Source organism: Chelon labrosus (assembly GCF_963514085.1).
Source record: "Chelon labrosus genome assembly, chromosome: 13".
Lineage (NCBI taxonomy): Eukaryota > Metazoa > Chordata > Actinopteri > Mugiliformes > Mugilidae > Chelon > Chelon labrosus.
Window position 1 is genome coordinate 12632216 of NC_140346.1, and position 19556 is coordinate 12651771.

Below are 19556 nucleotides of genomic sequence, written 5' to 3' on the forward strand. Positions count from 1 at the left end.
AAATTCTTAGAACTGATATTTGATTTCATATTAGAAATCTGCACACTTCCTGGTAACTGCGCTCACCTTGGTAGGGGATCCAATGATGGTGGGCAGCGGGGACTTCTGCAACCAGTCGGACGTGCGAGGGGAGGACCCGAGCAACTTGGTGGGGGAGGAACCGAGGTTGGCTGGTCGGCCGAACTGAGGGGAGTGACTGCAGGAGGAGGAAGGCTGCACGGGGTCTGACAGCTGCTTGTGGAGCTTCTGCCTGGTCTGGTAGACCTCAGTCAGGGTTGGGGCGCTCTGGAGCCGAGCACCCAGAAGCTGAGAGGCCGGGACAGGGGAGCCTGGAGATAAGAAGAGGGACTGGATTATAATCAGTTCAGCTAGACAACCTCCCACAAATTAGACTGGCTCCGTACTGATTCTGGCAGCTCGTAGGACATTTAACTACATGTCTCGTAGCTGTACACAGTCTTCAGCTCTAAAACATTCTGTGAACAGAAACAAAAAACAGAACGATGCCTCTGGTGACACTTTTATGAGCTTTGCTCCGTCCCACAGTTGCTACCCAGGTTGCGCTGGTTATAAATTCCTGTTGTTTGTGTGATTTTCCAAATAAGGGACAAACGGCTGTTGTTTGTCTGGCTGAGGCAGAATTTCAGTCAGTACTCTGTAGCTTCCCTGAAATGGTCTGCAGTGTTAATATAAGAGCAGCGTCAGAGACGTTCAAAAGGGCCTTGACTCATGGTGACTCATAGACTTTGTCAAAAATAAAGTCATGGCACAGAGGAGAGAATAAAAACAGTGTCTCCTAACTGCAGCTATTTCATTTTCTGCTTAATTTAAGAGGCAAGAACTATAATACACTGGTTTTTTAATGTATATAGATGTTTATCAACTATTAACTGTTTTAAGGACATTCTCTAGAAATCCCTGTAAGTTGAATCTTATCTAAATGAACAAGCTGGCACAGTCAGATGTTCAATAACCCAGTGACCAGGCAGTTGTGAGTATGAACTGACCTCCTGAGGAGCTGCGGCTACGAGGCTCCTGGTTCTGCAGGTGGCAGCAGCAGTGTCCCAGCTGCTCAGGGATGGTCCCCACTGCAAACACAAACACACAGATTTTTGTTGTGAACCACAGGAAGCGTCCACTTCATGTCTGGATGTTTTTGAAAAAGCTGATGTGCTTAAAAGCACGTATGGACAGATCCTTACCAAGAGGCGAAGGGGAGTAAGGCCGAGAGCTGCCTGTAGAAAGCCGCCGGCCCACGCTCTGCGGGACGTCTGCAGAGCCAGGGGAGGCTGAGCCCACCTTGGGAAACCCCATCGGACTAGTGTTGGAACGCCTCACTGTGCCAGACCTAGACAATACACACATCCATCACAAAATTTAGTTTATATATATATATATCCAACTGCCCTCAAGTTATTCAAGACTGAAATAATACAAAGAGCGAGCCAATTAAAAAATAAATCTTGGCTTCATTAAGGATTCAATTATTCTACTACACTCTCTCTCGAAAGACTTTTTGCTCATTTCGCCGAATTTTGCCAGTTGGTCCATACTTGTTGTCCTGATGAGACAACACATTACAGCTCTAAGTAGATGCAACATCATCTAAGGGTCTGACTCACATTTAGGCAAGTCCCAGACGCAATTGCAAACGTATGAAGATGTTTTGAGGAGTTGTCTCACAAGCAAACAAAGATAAGTCATCAAGGTTCAAACAATCATCATGAATCACGCTACTCCTCCTTTGTGCAGTCAAATATTATTGCCTGGTTACATCATGTTATTTGTAAAAATTAAGATCCAACCCCTGAGAACAATAATACTAACATACTGAGGAGTGTGAATCCTCCCATTACACACTCACTACACTCATTACACTACAATGCTCAGTTACGACTCTCTGAACAATGAATCATAGCCAAGGTTGGTAAGTGTTGATCTAACTCTCATGGGTGCACATTTAGCTCAGGTGAACAATGTCAGATCATTAATCAAGTTCTAATCTTCAGACCACGAAATGGATTTGATGGCAAAGACAAAGAAAGTTAAACACAAGCCCATACAGAAGCCAGCACAATAAAGATAAATAATAGAAAACATTAGCAATACAATGCAGACCATTAAAGCCTTCAGTGCCCCCGGTGCTCTCCCTTTCAGACAACAGACTTTAACAGGAACAACAAAAGTAATGTTCCTGTGAAACAAGGTGCCACCCTTGGCTCTTCCTTTTCCCGCCTTCTGCTTTGTCTTGACTTAAAACCACCAACAAACCCTCCCAGCAACAGGTATTTGGCTGATGTAATTTCAGTGAAACTTTATGGCTGATGAAACAAGAGCCTGGCATTTCATTACCTACATTGAGAGTGCATGTGTGGTGAGTCAGTCATTAGTCACAAGCTGATTCCAGTTGTTTTAATAATAATCAATACGAGGTATAAACATTAAGTTAATCCAGGAGTGCTTCCCTCACACGCAGACCCAGCAGACGCGACTCTTACCTGGGGGAGCTGTAGAGCGTGGTGGTCGGGCTGCTGGAGAGATTCTGCTTGATGCGCTGGTAGTTGCGAACCTGGGTAGGAACCGGGATGGGGGTGGTCTCAGCACGTGGGGACACCATGGGGGTCTGTCCTGGGATTGGCTGCGGCTGACTGCAGGGAAAGAACGGGTAAAGAAGTGCCGTTAGCCAGTCCGCTCAAGGCTGAAGCTTCTTCCATATCTGCAGGACATCTTCAGGGGTGTCAACACCCGCAATAATATGAATATCCAAATGTATGTAAAACAGGACGACTCTAAAATGTTGGACGGTTTCTACAGCCTCTGGTTCTTTGTTTACTTCGGTGTGAAGGCACGTTATGGAACTTGAGTTTAGCCTGGCTGTTCATAGGGGCTGGGACAGCGGGAGGAAGAAAAAAAAAGGGGGCCAGGCTTCCATGTAAACACAGACGTAACACCAATCAGCCTCAAGCTCTCTCTGCTGGGGCAGGGCTACAGGCAGGGCCCACCAATGGCACATGTGAGGCATGTTCTCTGTATTCAGCAGACACAGAAGGGGAAGTGCAAAGAGCCACAGCTCATTTGCATTCTTTTGTTATTCCAGAGGAGACAAAATGTTCTGAACATAAAGTCATGACCCAGTCACCCACAGAGGGTCGCACATATACATATAGAATGAAAAAAGAGGAGGAGAAGAGGAAACGGCCGTTAGCGAGAAGCACCAGTTGGAAACCAGTATTATGTAATGATGTGAGGCCTGGGAGGGACTATCTGGGAGAGAGGAGGAGGACACGTGAGGCAAAGACTAGTCCAGACAAAGAACAAGAGAGCAGTTTCTATCGAGATATAAACCTCACCACGTGCTGGCCCTCTCCACACACAACGATCAGAAACACATCCGACAAAGAAAACCATGTGGAGGCTTTTTTATGTTTCTCCAGGTTGCTAAAAGCGTTATTGATCCGAGCCTAGGCTTAATGTGTTGTGTGCCGTTGTTCCTTGTTAAAAAGACTAAAAGAAAATTGTAGGTCAGTGAACAGCTGTCTTTTAAAACAAGCCCAGAGTGGAGAGAGGAGAGAGACTGGATCTGCAAGTCAGCTGCCTCTCTTCTGACCTGATTCTTAACCAAGCAGCCCAGTAGAGGGGGATGGGACCAAACTATTTCAGCCTCTAAAAAAACCTGTCACTTCTGTTTCTCTTCATCCATCACACATTTGCTTGCTTTGTCTCATTTGTCCCTTCTCTAATCTCTTGCTTTCCCTACCGTGATAATCTCTCTCCAGACATCCTGCTCCTCTCTGCATCCCTTGAAGCCACTCTCCCTTCCTCTCCCTTCCTCTCCCACCCTCTACAGCATTTTCCCCTTTGACTCCAATCAATTTAGGACACACAGTGGGAGGAGGATGAACATGGCTGTGATTTAGGAGGTCACCGAGAGTGTGGCTGCTGTTACTAAATCTGAAAAGGAAAACTCGTGTAATGGGAGAAAAAAAAATGTTTCTTCCCATCTCAGTGGTTAGCTAATTTATGTAAACCATGAGGAATCATTGCTACGGAGAAAACCGTTCAGCGAACAGCAGAGGGAGGCATTAAAGCTGGCTGCCTGAATGATTGGAGGGAGATGAGTTAAAACAACAACAAAGACAAAACAGAGTGAGTGCAACCGAAAAGGGAACAGGAGAGAAGAACGGTTTTGCTGCAGGCGTGCAAACAGGAAAGCGGGAAGATGGAAGTCTGGCTGCAGGTTATGTAGAGAGGGAGGGAGAAGCATGAGCAAGGACAAAGGGTGATAGGCACCAGAACAACTTCACAAACAACTGAGCAGGATTTCTGTATTTAACACCCACATTCTACACTATAAGTTAGTGCTTGTATACTATCCATAATATAGAAACAAAGCTGTCCAGAGGTTTCACATAGATAGTTAGAGGTCCAAAACTAAGACACAACAGGAAAAACAACTGGTGGACATGATGGCTATCTTAAAAATGCTCCAATAACAGCATTAGGTCTGGCATAATTTATGATTCATATAAAGTCAGTTGTACTGTACATTCTGGTGTTATTCAATTTTCTGCTTGTATAATGTGTTTTAAAAACAGGCAGTCAGCTGGTTTTGGTGTTTACTTTAAAAAAAGAAAAAAAAGAAGAAGAAGAAGTATTATTATTCTTCATTAAGAAACAATGGTCTTGTTACAGTGCCACAGACGAGGAAGTCAAGATGTATTGAGAAATGAACTAACACACTGCGACGTTTCAACTTGTCACGAGACTCTGAAGGAGTAAGAAAGATTTAGATTTGCTAGATTTTAGGTCTAGTCCGTGTCTGTGTATTTCATATTCTGATCTCTAAATACACAATACAAGCAGTCACAGACTGCCAATGCAGGCATGTTTTTTTCCAGAGTGTGTGAGGCTATTCTTATCCACACAGCCTTCTGTGGGTCAGGCGCCGTTTTTAGCGCGGCACCACCTTGTTGTTTGGCTCAATGTCGTGATTCATAACTCACTAATCATGCAGATTTGGAGGGGGACAGAAGGATTTGCTCATGACAAATGGACAGTGTGTATGCGATATCTGGCACAAAGCTGAGAGGAGACTGTTTTCTGGTGGTCACAGAGACAGAAATAGTCACGCGAAGAAAGAAAGGAAGTCTGGCTCGCACAAAAACACATCAAGAACAGACAGTTTGGCCGCACATACTGTACATACTGTACATGTGAACTCAAGGCTATGTGCGAAATGGAATCACAGCGTCATGCCACATTCCCACTGAAGTGCCAACATCCACGTCATACTCCTTGAACTGTGTGTGATGAGGTAGTGACACTGAACTACATCTGCAGCATTCAGCAGAGACCAAGACTTTTATTAGGATCTCTGTAAATGTAACGCTGAAAATACTAGTTTATTTTTACTGATCATGGACAGTAAAAATGAAGTGTCGAGGAGCACTGAGGGTAAACTTCAGTATATTCTAAAAACCACAAATAAATACTGCTGAGAAATAAGAAATGTCTTAAAGATAAAGCGGTAACCCAGCCACAGTAAAACTTTAATCCATGTTACATCTGTGTGCTTCTTTACTCATTTACTTGTGCAATAATGTGGTTTTTAAAGGCTTCAAGACAAGCACATACTCCGATGTCTCTAAATAGCAGCATTCACAAAAAGTCTAACATTACTTTGGCTATATTATTACATAAGCTGGTATTAATTAAATTTTTAAATTAATTTTATTGTGTGTTATATTCTGACAAAGCTGAGGTAAGATATTATGAGTGATATAACTGTTGTTTCGCCCCCGCTGCTGATCCAATTAAGTTTTACTGATAAATGGTGAATATATTCATAGAAAGACGACAGTCAGCCATTAATTTATGTACAGTGTGCCGTTGTTAGCATAGCTTAGCTTAGCTTGGTGTATAGATTTGTGGCTGAATCAACATCTTAGTGTAAAGATGTTCTGGTTAATTACCTAACTTGCTGCTGTGACCTTGTGGAGTTCATGCTATCAATAAGACTTCAGATAAGTCACTTCTCCCTGCCATGAAATAGTCCAGCACTAAATTTAAAACCAACCAGGTATGTCTAGAGAGCTTTAGAGGCGCCGGCAGATTTTGTTACCATCGTAAAGAGCTGGGAACCTGGCTCTGTTTCTGGTATTTACATTAAGCTAATGACAACTATCTAAAAGAATATTAATAAGCATATTTCACAAATGAATTCATCTACTCCTCTTTCATCTTTATTGCTCCTTGAATCAGAATTCTTGTTGAGGGTTAACTCTATACTATTAGGACTGTATTTCTTTGTTTGTAACTTTTAAACTCTTGATGACTGAACGCCTGTCGACTTCTAAGCAGAATACTTTACAACAACCGTGTACTCACCCTCCACACATGAGAAACTCACTGGACGGCCGGCGACCTGCTCCCATGGGTTGGTCATCTGAGGCGGGAGAAAGCAGCAAAGAAAACATTAACGAAGTGGTTATTAGGTGATTAAATGACAATCAAAATGCAAGCTGACACTCCCAATGCTTTCCGCTGTTTTGTTCATTATGTGTCGACTAGCAGGTGGATGTGTGTGTGTGTGTGTGTGTGTGTGTGTGTGTGTGTGTGTGTGTGTGTGTGTGTGTGTGTGTGCTGCAGCAGGTGCGGACCGCAAGGGCTCATTTTACCAGTCAAGAGGGGAAGTGTGTATGCCTACTGTTTGAGTACAATTACAGCACGACATGGTTAGCAGCTGTCTAATTTAGCGACACATGCTACGCGAGTGTGTGACCATGTGCCCTAGGTATCAGTAGTACTGGTGAATGTGACTTTCCTAGCCATGGTGGATCTAATATGTGCAGTTTAAGATGTCCGAGTCCTTGTCCAAAACTGTTGAGGACATTCAGATTAACATGTTTGTCTGTGTCCAAAGTTCATACTTGGTCCTGTACGTATTGTGAGCAAGTGAATAACATGTGGATTAATATGAATGCTATCTATCTATCTCTCTGTCACTAAGAGCAAATAAGGAAATATTTTATCACTAAATATTTCACCTGAACCTTGACAGTTTCCCTGTACGTCTACACACCCAGACACTACCACACCTAATGAACATCAAGTAATATGTTGTACAAATGGAGCCCGTATGGCTTTGTGCAAACAGCAGTTGTGGTGAGGCTAACTGCTGTACGTCCGGCATGTATTTGACTAAATGTCCATTTCCAGACAGACTGGTGGGCTGGACAATATAAACACTGATTGCGGCAGAAAATTCCTCCACGCACAGCAGATTTGGTTGAATCAACTGAACACATCACGCTGTTATTTTGACAAGTATCAACACGTGCAACAGCTATGGGAGAGGTGCATGATCTTTTGAGACAGAAAGCAATAGATTAACTGACTCAACAAATTTAAGTTGTTTTTAAGTGTCTGCCCTGCCCGAGAAACATCTCTGACTTTACTGCCTGACGCAGAAGTTAAACGATTAGATTAAATAGGCTCTCAATCTGTACACACATTATTTTGTTAAAATAAATCAAAACTAGGGTGGGCGAAAGCAAAATCCCACTATATAAAATAAGAAATTCCCTATTCAATCTTTCTAGAGCAGGTGTGTCTGCTGTTCCAAGTCACTGATATTGTATAACTCTATAGATAACATTTCTACATTCCCTAAAAAGGCAATTATCTGCCATCAAGCCAATAATGCAAATACTAAGTTGTGTTATGTTTAGGAAAATACAGGTGTAGATACAGCATGTGTGTTGGCGCTTACAACTGTCAGTAGAGATGTGAGGCACCAGGACAAAGTCGTCAGTGTCACAGGACGAGTTCTTACTGCTGGTGCTTCCCGCAGACTCTTTGGACAGCTGCAGGAAGTTGGGTGGACCAAGCGGAGGGGACGACAGACCATCTTCTGCAAGAGTCTGCATGTCTGGGAGAGACTGTGTTCGCAGACATTGAGAGAGAGAGAGACAGAGAGAGAGAGAGGAGGGTTAAGTTGTAGTGTTTGTTCTGAGAGATGCAATTAAGGCTTCCAGGCAGGGCCGTGCTGACTGTCAATCTAATGCAATCACATTGTTATAGAGAACACTGACATCCTGGGAAATTGACATGCTCTGGCTTCCCACTGCTGTTGTGAGAGGAATACTGTGCATACTGTGTTACAGTTCAACTAGCAGTAGATGTAATCGCAGCATTGCTTAAGTATTTGAAGAGATAACATGGCCGTTAGTTTGAATAGAGCACAGTAAGAACCAAAAGTCATGAGAGATTTTGCATATTTTCGCAATTATGGACACCAAGTTTAAGAACCGTTTTTACTGGAAGCAGCAAGTAGACACGATAGAAGCCTAACAGTGAGAGGGGGCATGGTTACTATTGTATTGCCTTAGTGGCAGTGCAAGTATAATCCCCTCTGAATGAGGATTTATAAAGTAATATCAAACTCACAGGAGGAGAGTTGTATCGGATGCATGGGGAGCTGCCACAGGAACTGTCCGTCACAGCGTTGGAGGCGCTGGGGACCGGCACTGGACACGCTGAGGGGAATAAACGCACATTAATCGTGGATTCATACTGGACAATGACGTAGTGCAGTGGTGTAGTACAGTAACTTGATGCTTAGGAATGTGACCTTTGTGCTTACATTTTTTAATGGTGGACGAAGGCTCAAGGAAAGGATGGCTGAAAAACGTGTCTGCGAGAGAGAGGGGGGTATTTATAGTGGTAAATATGAACAATGCTTTTACTATTTATTGTTCACTGGGACTATGTCAGCACTCACCAAAGTCCATTCTGTCTTTCTGATTCCTCTGCAGCAGCCCAAGCAAAAGGTCACTAAGTTGTGGGGATGTCTCCCTTGGGATGCTGGGTAATGAGATCATGGAATAGAAACATTAATAACTTGTTTATCTTAGGAGGTCTGTACACTGTGCAAACCATCTTAGAAGTTCTTCATCCATCTCATTGTATATAATCTTGGTTTGTAGTTGCGATGACTGGTCTGAAAGGCATTTTGTTTTTGTTCTCACATCTCAGTGGACGGACAAGCAAAGAAAATTCTCTTGTACGGTTATTTCTCATACAAGACAGCTCAAAATCACACAGTGTAAAGGAGGTGACTTACATGGGTTGTAGGTTCTTGTTCTTCTCATAAAACATCCTTAAGTCTTGGGGACTGTTGGCCTGGAAGTATGAATAGAGAAACTAAATGTACAGACACACACATCAACAAATCCATTTGTTCATGTCTTGTTGTGCACAGTATTAACCTGGAATGGTGGCTTGCCGACCAGACACTGGTAGATAACTGTCCCTATGCTCCACAGGTCTGCCTTGGCATCATAGTTCTGGGACATGATGACCTCTGGGGCCTGGGAGGGGAAAAGGTCACAAGTAAAGATCCAAAACAGGGAGAGATATGTTAACAAGCTGCTGAGAAAGCCAACAGTTCTTTTCTAAGATTACAGAGCGCAGCTGAAATTCTAGACACACGCAACGTATAAAACACACTGACCATGTACATGGGTGACCCACATAGAGTAGCTGCCATCATGTTGCTCTGGAGGTACCGTGCAAAGCCAAAGTCAGCTGCAGGACAGAAGCATGAAACAAACCAGTCAGTACACACGTGTTGTTATTATTAGTAACACAATCCACTATTGTTGGACATTGGAGAATGACTGGGAGACAAACACTGGGAACAATAACACATACATGAAATAGTCCTGCACTCACAACAGATCTTAAAGCTGAAAAACACTTCAATTATTGCACTACAGCTGCCAAAATGATATGCTTCGAGGGGCTTATTATTTGGCTTGAACTTTCTTTTTTTTTATTCAAACAAGATGAAAAAAAAAAAATATATATATATATATCTGCAAACAACAAACTTTGCATCTCCTGTTACCTATTTTGATGCGGATGCCACTGATGTTGGACCTTTTGCGACCCACATACGACAGCAGGATGTTCTGGGGTTTCAGATCACGGTGGATGATTCCCTTGCTGTTGAGGATGCGCATGGCGGCAGAAATCTGCTGCAGGAAAACCCTCAAGGTATCCTCTCTCAATGTCCCCTTAGCTAAAAGAGAGGAATACACAGAAACTGTTGATTACTCTAGTTCAAATCTAACTGAAAGCTCTTTAGCAGTTTTCACCTGTGATAATTAACCTGCTTCTTTAAGCAAATCCGTCCATTAAGAGGCACGTTCTTGCCAATCACGTCGTTGGTATTTTTCTGCTTCCTACCAACTGCTAATGACTACTTTTAACCTGGAAGCCAAATCAACTTCCCAGCTCACAATTTTATTGTTGTGGTAGGTTGTTCTGGAGTCACTCTGTTGGGGACTATGATCATATATCAAATCTTTTCTGTGGCCTTTATGCGGTGATAGACACAAGGGTAGGACAAGGGTCCTACATATCATCTGAGCACCGTGGAGTCTGACTGTTTGTAAGACGATTTTTCTGTATTGGTTGAAACATCTCTCATAATGAAATCCAAAGGACGTATTACCAAACTGAGAGCAAGAATTGAGTCTCGCTGCCTCAGGCTAGACTAACTTCGCTTAGTCTGCACTCACATGATGCAGAGTTCAGACTCGAATACAACTGGTCTTTTATCGCAAGGATGGGAAAACTCCCCACATATGGCTCCTTAGTGCCACTTTCTAAAAGCTAATAATTAGCATATTATAGTAATAATCCTGAGGTAAACAGTGTAAACTGAGGCAGCGAAGGTCCTATTCCCTGGTGGTAGTGAAATAAGTCTAATCCGATGTGAGGCTAAGAGGATTCATTTCTCTCCCCCCCCCCCCCCCCCTCTCTCTCTATGAAGCCATTGTGATTACAGTGTAGGCATAGATCAAACCAATAAGCTTATCACATTAATCTAGGATTGGGGGGGTTAGCTGCTCCCTGCCCACCCCAGTGGAAAACTTCTAACATGGAAAAGTTGTGTAAGTTGTAGAATCATTCACTAGAGAGAAAGAGAGAGGTCATCTTATATAATTAAGATTTTACAGACTCGGTGTTGACAGCAACACTGAAGTCCACCAATAATAAGAACACAATCACGATGCCGTTCAGAGAATCGTAACAGGCTTCGTTTCGCAACCAGCTGTGTTACCCAAGCAGAGGCACCTGGACCACCAGGTCACTAACGGGTCTGACAGTGATCCACAACGGAAGCTCCACATGCAGCTCAAATGTGCTGCATGTGGAGCAGGTACATGATGTAAAGGTACAGCGATAAGGGAGCAGCTCCAGCAATACAATCAGTGTTTTATGAAAGGTGTAAACACATGCGGTTACCTAAGAGATGTGTTGGCAAACTGCCATTCACTCTGAAGGGTTTGTGGATGTGACCTGATTTTAACTATTCAGTCGCAACAACATGTTGTTCGGCGTTTAGGGAGTTTTGGACGGTCAGTGTAAAAAATGTGATGATTCTTAAACAAATGTTGAAGGAAGAGGCGTATACGGTCATTATTATTATTATTATTATTATTATTATTAAATCGAGGAGGATTTCACTTGTGGCCTGCGTCATTGTTTTTCTAATATCCTGAGCTGGTGTCAGTCAGGAATGTCTGTCATCTACACCACAAAAACACTGGTGTAGGAGCTTGACATTCTGGTTTTCTCACGTGCAACTTTACACCCTGGCTGCCAGAGTAACACATACCTATGCCAAATATGTCACTGTCAACATAAAGATCACAGACACCGTATAGTTATAGTTTTTGTGATAACCGTTTGGTATTTGAGCCATGTTAAAACAGAACTACTAACTGTCTATTCATTTCATCATAAACTGACTTCTTGCTCTGTGACCAGAAATGCTGAGCGTTTTTATAAACTATCACAAAGACATAAACAGTGTGCGGCCTGCGAGAAGGAAGAAAGGAACTCTTTGTACAGAACTACAGTGATACACACACACACAGTTATTCCCCCACACAGAAAACACTCGCTCATAACATCCACACACGACACTGACTTACATTATTCCACGCATAGATATAATGAATGCACCATCACGTGCACACATTCTCACACCTACACTTTGTTTGCCCTCCTCTGTGGCATTAGTGTCTTTGCGTTGATGAAGTACAGTATAATCTGTGTGTGCGTGCGGCGGGCAGATTAGTGCGATGCTTACCTTGCAGATAATCGGCAAGATCACCTCCGTTACAGTACTGCGTGAGGGGAGACAAACAATCACCATCAGCAACAATTAAAATTCAGGTTCAGCAACGTCAAGCTGAGAAGCACATTACATTTAGTATTAGTATTATGGACACGTATGTTTTTGTGCGTGTCTTCGCATGCGTGCATGAGAGATGGTTCAAATCTGAGCCCAGATAATGACAAGCTCATCAATTAATCTGCTGAACGGCTGCAGCCTTATCAGAGCTGACAACCTCTGCCTGCTGGAGAGCACTTAGTTCTCAAGAGGGACAACAAGAACAGACAAATGAGGCAGGTGTGGTGGGCTGGAAGAAAGTGCACTGGTGAGGAGATAAGGAACGACTAGTAAGACTGAACAGGAATCCTCAGAGAAGCCCATAGTCTACGACCTTCATGTACAGACGACTAAATACAAAGCAACGGAAGATATTAGTAAGGGTATTTCCTATCATGTGGTTTCCTGCTCTGATCTCATCTTAAAAATAAATACAATCCTTCTCAAACAAATAGTTTTGACAAGAAGGATACCAGAAGTCACAATGACGAAGAACACAGAGCAAACTTCTTGGCCTACCACTGCATCACATTTCTGAAATTATTGCAGAGGGGTCAGATTATTGCCCTCCTTGCGGCAGGTCTGTCCTGTGCTGACTGGCACTGAGCCCTCCAGCAGAAACTTTACGTCATCCTCAGTAGGTCTTCACAATAATATATTGGTTAAAAAACGTCCCATAGGAGTCTAAATTCCTTGAACAGGATAAGATTCATATACTGTGTTCACAACAGTATATAATTCATATATCTCGCTTTTTTCTCTCCTACATATACTTTGTCACCCAGATGTGCACTTAGATGCCAACATCTGGCACCAGTGTTTGGTAGTCTTACATTTTACATGCAAGTACCCGAGCCATGTCCATACCATGTCTGCTGCAGAGTGAATGAACGCCGCACTAAATGTTCCAAGATAAACATCTTCTATTTCAAACGCGCTTTTCAAAGGGCACATCACTGTTTTTACTGGCATTACACCTGGCACAGTGCACTCATCTTTCATTGGACTTGTATTTGATACTTTCTCCAATATTTGAGTAAGACAAGCTTCTTCCAGCCAAGCAAAACGTGAGGCGTCAGCTCTGATTTAGCCCGAGAGAGGAGCGCAATTCAAGTTACGGCATGTGTTTGACCCTCCCTGCATTACTTATTTGATAGCTGAAAGTTGAAAATATAACGCTGAAAAGTAATTTCAAACAACAGCCTGTCTTGTCAACAACCTCAAATTCTTGTTGCCTGACAAGGCCAAGAAACTATTATTTAAAGCCGTCTAAACTTTGACAAAAACAAGAAGCAAAGACACTTGGGAGGAAGGTTCCTAGAAAACAGAAGGGTGTGTTTCAGTGAGCGACTTGAGGTGCTGTCGTTGTCACTTGTTTTCTAGCCAGCAGCCACCCAACAGTGTTATGAAATGAATGCAAGGCATTCGGGAGGAAGTAGAGGGTGAGGTTGTCAGAAGGTTACGAATGGAAGTCAAGACAAATATGAGAGGAAGAGACAAGAAAGCGGACGTACAGCAGGACAGACTTTGCTAGCCCAAAGATAGAGAACACATGCTGACAGTCAGTGTGAGGGTTAAACCATTACTCTGTAATGAATACTTGGGACTCCTACTACATGAAGTCTCCCCAACAACACATGAGAAGAGGATATGAGATGGGACATATTCAGACAGTCACGTTTCTTTACTTACCTCCATAACCAGGAAAACAGAGTTGGGCGTTTCCTGGAAGAGAGGAGACACATAATCACTTACAGAAGCCCTTTATAGTGAAGCAGCTGTCAGCTCCATCACATCCAGGAAAAATCAGCCACTGGGTGAAATCCAATGTACATAACAACAGCACTTGCTGCTATTTATGACGACCCAGGATCTTTCTAAATATGTGTTTTTATTACTTTGGTCTTAGTTGTAGTTTAGTTTAGCTGCTCAGCACGACTTTACAGAAACATAACTATGTCCACATAAAACCCTGAAAAGATACGAAAAATAAAATCCCTGTTTTAACTAATTTGTTTACATATTACTAGGTTATCACCATATCTGAAGAACTGTATCCGACTATAGAGATTCAGAATTGTACAGAATATTGCCTCATAATCTGCTTACACAACGACTCACTACCACAGGACGTTAGCTGGCAGGACATAACAACAAAAAGTAATCCAGTAGGTCTCTCAGCCTTCAAACCAATCCACATACAAAGGTGACTTTGTACGGTGGTGGTCTGCTCACTAAGTAGTCCACTGATGTGTGACCCTGGCCTAATGGGCTTGTTTATTTGGTTCTTAAGGAGCTCAGTTTTTTCCAATCCTATACGGTAATTTCTCCAGCTGGCGCAGGTGGTGCTGGGGGATGGGCCACCAGCATTCATTCTAACTGTATGTACGAATATGTGAGTGCGCTGAGGGGGGTTAAGGGGATTACATAATGAGGAGAAGAAGGGGGATGGGAGCAGAGTGTCAGAGGTGGTAGAGTCGTCATGGGGTCAGGGAACAAGGGTAACTGATACCTCACTGTCCCGTCACAAAACACATAGACAGAGGCCCTGCTCTGACCTTGCATTAACGTCCGTCCTAGGCAATCAGATCGCAAGTCTAACGTTTTCAGTGCCTGTGTTCACACTTGGCATTGGCGTCTCCACATGCGTCAGTTCTTCAACTCTGATTTCAGTTTTGCGCTCTGTATGCAAATCAGCGCCGACACACGCAACCGAGACCACCACCTCTTAATTTGGTCAGAAATTGGAGGGTTTTCACACCTCTACTGTATGCTGGCCACTTGGGATTGGGTTCCCCAGCACGGATGTTATTGAAATCTGAACGGGGCCATGAAATGATTTGGATGGTGGTCATGTCTGGCCTTCGTCACTGAAGAACATTCTTACGCAATCACAATCCTGAGCGTCCGCAAACCAACGTCATAGAAAACTTAGATCAACAAATAGCAGGGACTGGGGTTTCTTCTGAGAATAGCTGCTTCCTGGAGAAACATCTATGTTATTCTGGGTGGATTTTGGCACTTTCCCGTGTTGTCGTCTCTGGCTGCTATAGTTGCCTCGGTGTGGTGTGTTGCCTAATTGCTAAGAAGCAAGATGAATTAGGAGGCAGGTGGTGACGGCTGCGCATAGGGCAGTCTTTGTTTGTTTGGGCTTAAAAGGAAGCAGCAGCACACTGAGAGAGTGGCGGACGCTCTGACTTACTGCACGGACAAATGTTTTCTGGAAAGTACTGTTCACACATTGGCCACATGTGAAATATAAACTGGCGGACTTTGGACGTTGATGGCTCGCTGCCAGATAAGGGCCAGGCTCCAAAACGTTCTCCTTCCAGAACAAAATATTCCAAAAACAACCGCGATATAAATAGACCCTCTGTCATCATAGCCTTGTAATGTAACTTTTAGAGGCAGGTTCATAAGATAACAAATCTGCATGCAGAATGAAAGGATTTTATCAACCTGGGATTTATAAATCTGACACATGGACACTGAAAACTAGGTAGCACACACATAAACATAAGCTGAAGTCCAGAGTCAAAGTGAGACAAAATAACAGTATATCTGGTGAGCTGCTCGATTATTGCGTCACGCTCAAACTCCAGGAGTGCATGGTTATGTAACAATATGGGGGGGGGGATGGGAAATAGCCAAATTGAAGAGGATGGAGTTGGAGTGTGTGCGTACTGGGGAGGGGGGAGGTTAGGCATTTGTGGAGATCCAGCGTGTCTCTGTCACGCAAGCGACAAGCGTAATCCAGGCTATTCCGAGTAAACTGGTGTCAGTTGGGAGTAAAGTCTAGGCTTGAACATAACAGTGACAGAAGCAAGAAAAAACACTAATTATGTGCCTTGGACAAAAGGTCAGGAGGGCTTGTTGACTTTTGATTATGGCTTATTCTTGGTAAAGAGGAAAAGATGTTTTTTTATTGCGCAGGCAGGGGGACTGTACTAATTATTACAACACACATACTGTATAGTGATATGGACACATTTACCGCACACTAAAACAAAATGTTCTGGTGTAGTCCTGGGGGTAGCAATAGTGTCAGTTGCACAACAACTCACCTTTCTGTAACAGATAACTCCATCTTACTTCCCCCTCTATTTCTTGTAGATTTGTACACAAACCTTGTATATTTTTTGCATACAATATTATATTTTATTTATTTCATTATTTTATTTTGTTTACCTTACACATATTTTTCTTTTTACTAGTGGTTTTGATGGCTGTTTTTTTATATGCAACTGAGCTAGTATTTGAGCCACTGAGGTAACAGCACTGAGGTAACACCGTATGTTATGCAAGTGAAACATATGTGTAGTGTGGATCACATGTCTGTGTTTTCCTCATGCTTCTGTAGTGATCAAACGGGTTATTCAGTGAGTGCGGTGCATGTTCTACTCATGTGACTGGGTGCATGTTTATGAGCCTCAGCGAGCAGTAACAGGGTTTTTTCTTCCAGGCATCTGTTTCAGGCAGTTGAATGTCTGGAAAGCGAAGCTTTGTAAAGGAATGCAAAGCTTTCTAGGAAAACTCTCAGAGCTCCAAAAAAATCCCCCAAGTCACTCTTTTTTTCTTTTTCAGCCCCTCTCATGTCAGTCCTGCCTCAACGACTTGTGCAATTAGGACACACACACACACAAACACACGAGGCTGGGGGCCCCTCTCCAGACTAGAACACAATGTTCCTTAGGAGCAACTTCAGCTTTTGTGAATATTGGCTCATGAACTGAAACGCTTCATAAACAAACCCCCTGCCCCTCTCTTCCTCTGTTTACCTTTACACCAACTTTAATCTGCACCGGTTTCATTATGTTCCTTTTTTTTGTGTGTTGATAACAGATCACATTCATGTTCATGCTTGACAACATAATATCTTCTCAAGCTTCACGCAGCACCTGGAATACAGGATTTCTTTCCACTTTGACGAATGCAGGGTTAAAGATTTTTTTGATTAAACACACACTCACGCCGTGTATGCTACCAATACACTACCTATCGTAACGGCAAAGCCATACTGTGCAGCATCAGTGCTAGGGAGGTGGGAGAGTACCAGAGCTCTGAGACAGGACACCTTATAATTAGACCCGTTTACCTCAGACTGCTGCAGCTTGCTTAACATTAACAGCTCCGTGAAGGAGGACTGGGAGCCGCTCAGCCGTGTGCTTAAGGCTGTCATTAAAAGCTGCAAACGAGCAGCACTCCTCCATACTACAGAGCTGTGTTTAAGGACCTGCAATCTATCATGGGTGCACAGACGCACTCCCACATTCGGCCCTGTAGCCTTTTGTGAATGCACGGCTATCCTGAGAGGTACATGGGGAGCAGAAACATCTTTGTCTGATTTACGTACTACGGGCAGCCTGCCATCCGCTATATTCACAAAGCTAGCTTGCTTATAAAGCAACATTTTTTAAATTTCCAGTAGCTCAAATATACTGATCAGATCTTGTAGTAATACTGCAGCTCTCCTCTTCCTTACATTTCACATCAAACTGAGCTAAATAGTACTAGATTTTAAATCTGCAGACCTAAGAAGCCATGAGAAAGAACGGTGATGGTTTTCTTTTGTGCATTCAACAACTAACACAAGAAGTGCTGAGGTTGTACGGTGGGGTGTTTGCGTATCATGCCAGCGTGAATGAACACCTCCATTGTGAACCCGTATCAAACATACAAAGGGACATAAGCAGTTCTATTTTGTGTTTACTCAGTTTTCAGACCAACACAATGGTGTCTACTCTATACGGTGCTGGTACAGACACAGAGCAGCGTGAACAGTCAGCAATAGTGTGAGCTTTAGGGCAGATTATAGAGTCAAATGATGATTAGAGTTAACGGTTGTAAACAATGTGCTACAATACACAAGCGCTGAAAAAGTGGTCCATCGGTAAGTCTAAGTGCCATTTCACTTGCTTGGGTGGAACTTATCCTCCTCCTGCATATTGCTATTTGTCAATTTGGCCTGATGTAAAAGTTATTAGACTTCATCCTGATGGACCACGAATGAGAACGTCTCTGTACCAATGTTCATGGTCCCTAATCTAAAAGCCGTTTCGATATTTCACTCTGGACCAAAATGGCCACACTATAGGCCAGGCTAGCTGTGTACGTTTTGAATGCACTTGTCCGGTCTGACCAATACATACGGTTTCTAAATTAGGAATATGGGATAGGGCATTATTTTGCAGCATTATTTTTCTATATCTATAGAGAATGGTTTCTGACATATTTAGTAATATTTGAATCATAATGTATGAAACATTGCAGCTTTACCAATCAAAATATCAAAGGTTTTTGTAAGCGTGAGTTTTCTATTGACTACCGTTATAAACATAAACACATTAATACTTGAACACTGCTTTTCAGCAGTTTTACTAAAGGTGTCATGCATGTTTTCATGCTTTAACTGCCAGTCATCTAACACTGTCTAAAAACAAAAAGTCTAAAGACAAGTCTCTACTAGTCTTAAAATGACATTCACAAACAAACATGCATGAGATGTGTTTTTTTTTTTTTTCTAATCAAAAAGGTAGGTTAGGCAGGACGGGACAGTTGCACAAGCCTGATCATGTTACATTTCCTGGTCTGTTTTGTAAACCCATTCAAACACCACATGCTTCCAACAACAACAGCTGAGGACGCTGGGAAGTAGCCAAATGGGAACGCAAGAAGTGATGAAAAACTGCAAAACAAGAAGAAAGGCAGCTACTTATGCAAGATGAAGAATAGAAACTATAACAGAGGGAAAGAAAAATGACAGCTGTCCGGGTCTCTACAAAGGCCTGCAACATACCAGGCTCTAGTGACAGACACCAACAGAGGAGATGCACACCATCACACTAGCCACCAACACACAGACCAATGCTACAGGGAAGGGAGAAAAGAAACCCCAGCTGGTAAGAAAAGACAGGGAGACACTGTGCCTGAAGCTGTTATAGACCGTCTCAGTGTTTGTCACGGACAAAAGAGGAGACAGAAAGCAGGCAAACAAAATCAAGACACAAAGACAGGGAGTGCATGAAAAACCACACAACTGGCAAGAGGGCTTGGAGGAACCGAAAGGCCTCAAGACAAACACGAACCGAACACAACAGCAGTATCGGAATGCAGTCTGATGCCAAGACCATGATGTTCCTCGGTTTAAGATGGAGTGAAAGGCCAAGTACAAAGTTCAGTATTGATTTACACATTTATTTTAGTGAAACCTGTCCCCCACCATGAAGCCCTTTCTTTTGCTGATATAAATATTGTCTTCGCATAGCATTCAAAGCATTCTGCCTGAATCAAGTCACCAGCGTCAAGC

The 19556-nt window shown here is 43.0% G+C and overlaps 1 protein-coding gene across 2 annotated transcripts in view; it reads right to left on the reverse strand.

The window, feature by feature from the left end:
- ulk2 (unc-51 like autophagy activating kinase 2) overlaps positions 1-19556 on the reverse strand; it is a 33299-nt gene that overhangs the window by 5285 nt on the left and 8458 nt on the right. For both annotated transcript variants that reach the window (XM_084559239.1, XM_084559238.1), the window contains exons 4-18: positions 13943-13975; positions 12167-12203; positions 9911-10084; positions 9515-9588; positions 9270-9371; positions 9125-9183; positions 8783-8865; positions 8645-8695; positions 8449-8537; positions 7772-7940; positions 6388-6445; positions 2499-2648; positions 1203-1348; positions 1008-1088; positions 67-329 (exon numbers count right to left, since the gene is read on the reverse strand). In XM_084559239.1, coding sequence (XP_084415365.1) covers positions 67-329; positions 1008-1088; positions 1203-1348; positions 2499-2648; positions 6388-6445; positions 7772-7940; positions 8449-8537; positions 8645-8695; positions 8783-8865; positions 9125-9183; positions 9270-9371; positions 9515-9588; positions 9911-10084; positions 12167-12203; positions 13943-13975 — 1569 coding nt within the window. The remainder of the gene's footprint in view (positions 1-66; positions 330-1007; positions 1089-1202; positions 1349-2498; positions 2649-6387; positions 6446-7771; positions 7941-8448; positions 8538-8644; positions 8696-8782; positions 8866-9124; positions 9184-9269; positions 9372-9514; positions 9589-9910; positions 10085-12166; positions 12204-13942; positions 13976-19556) is intronic.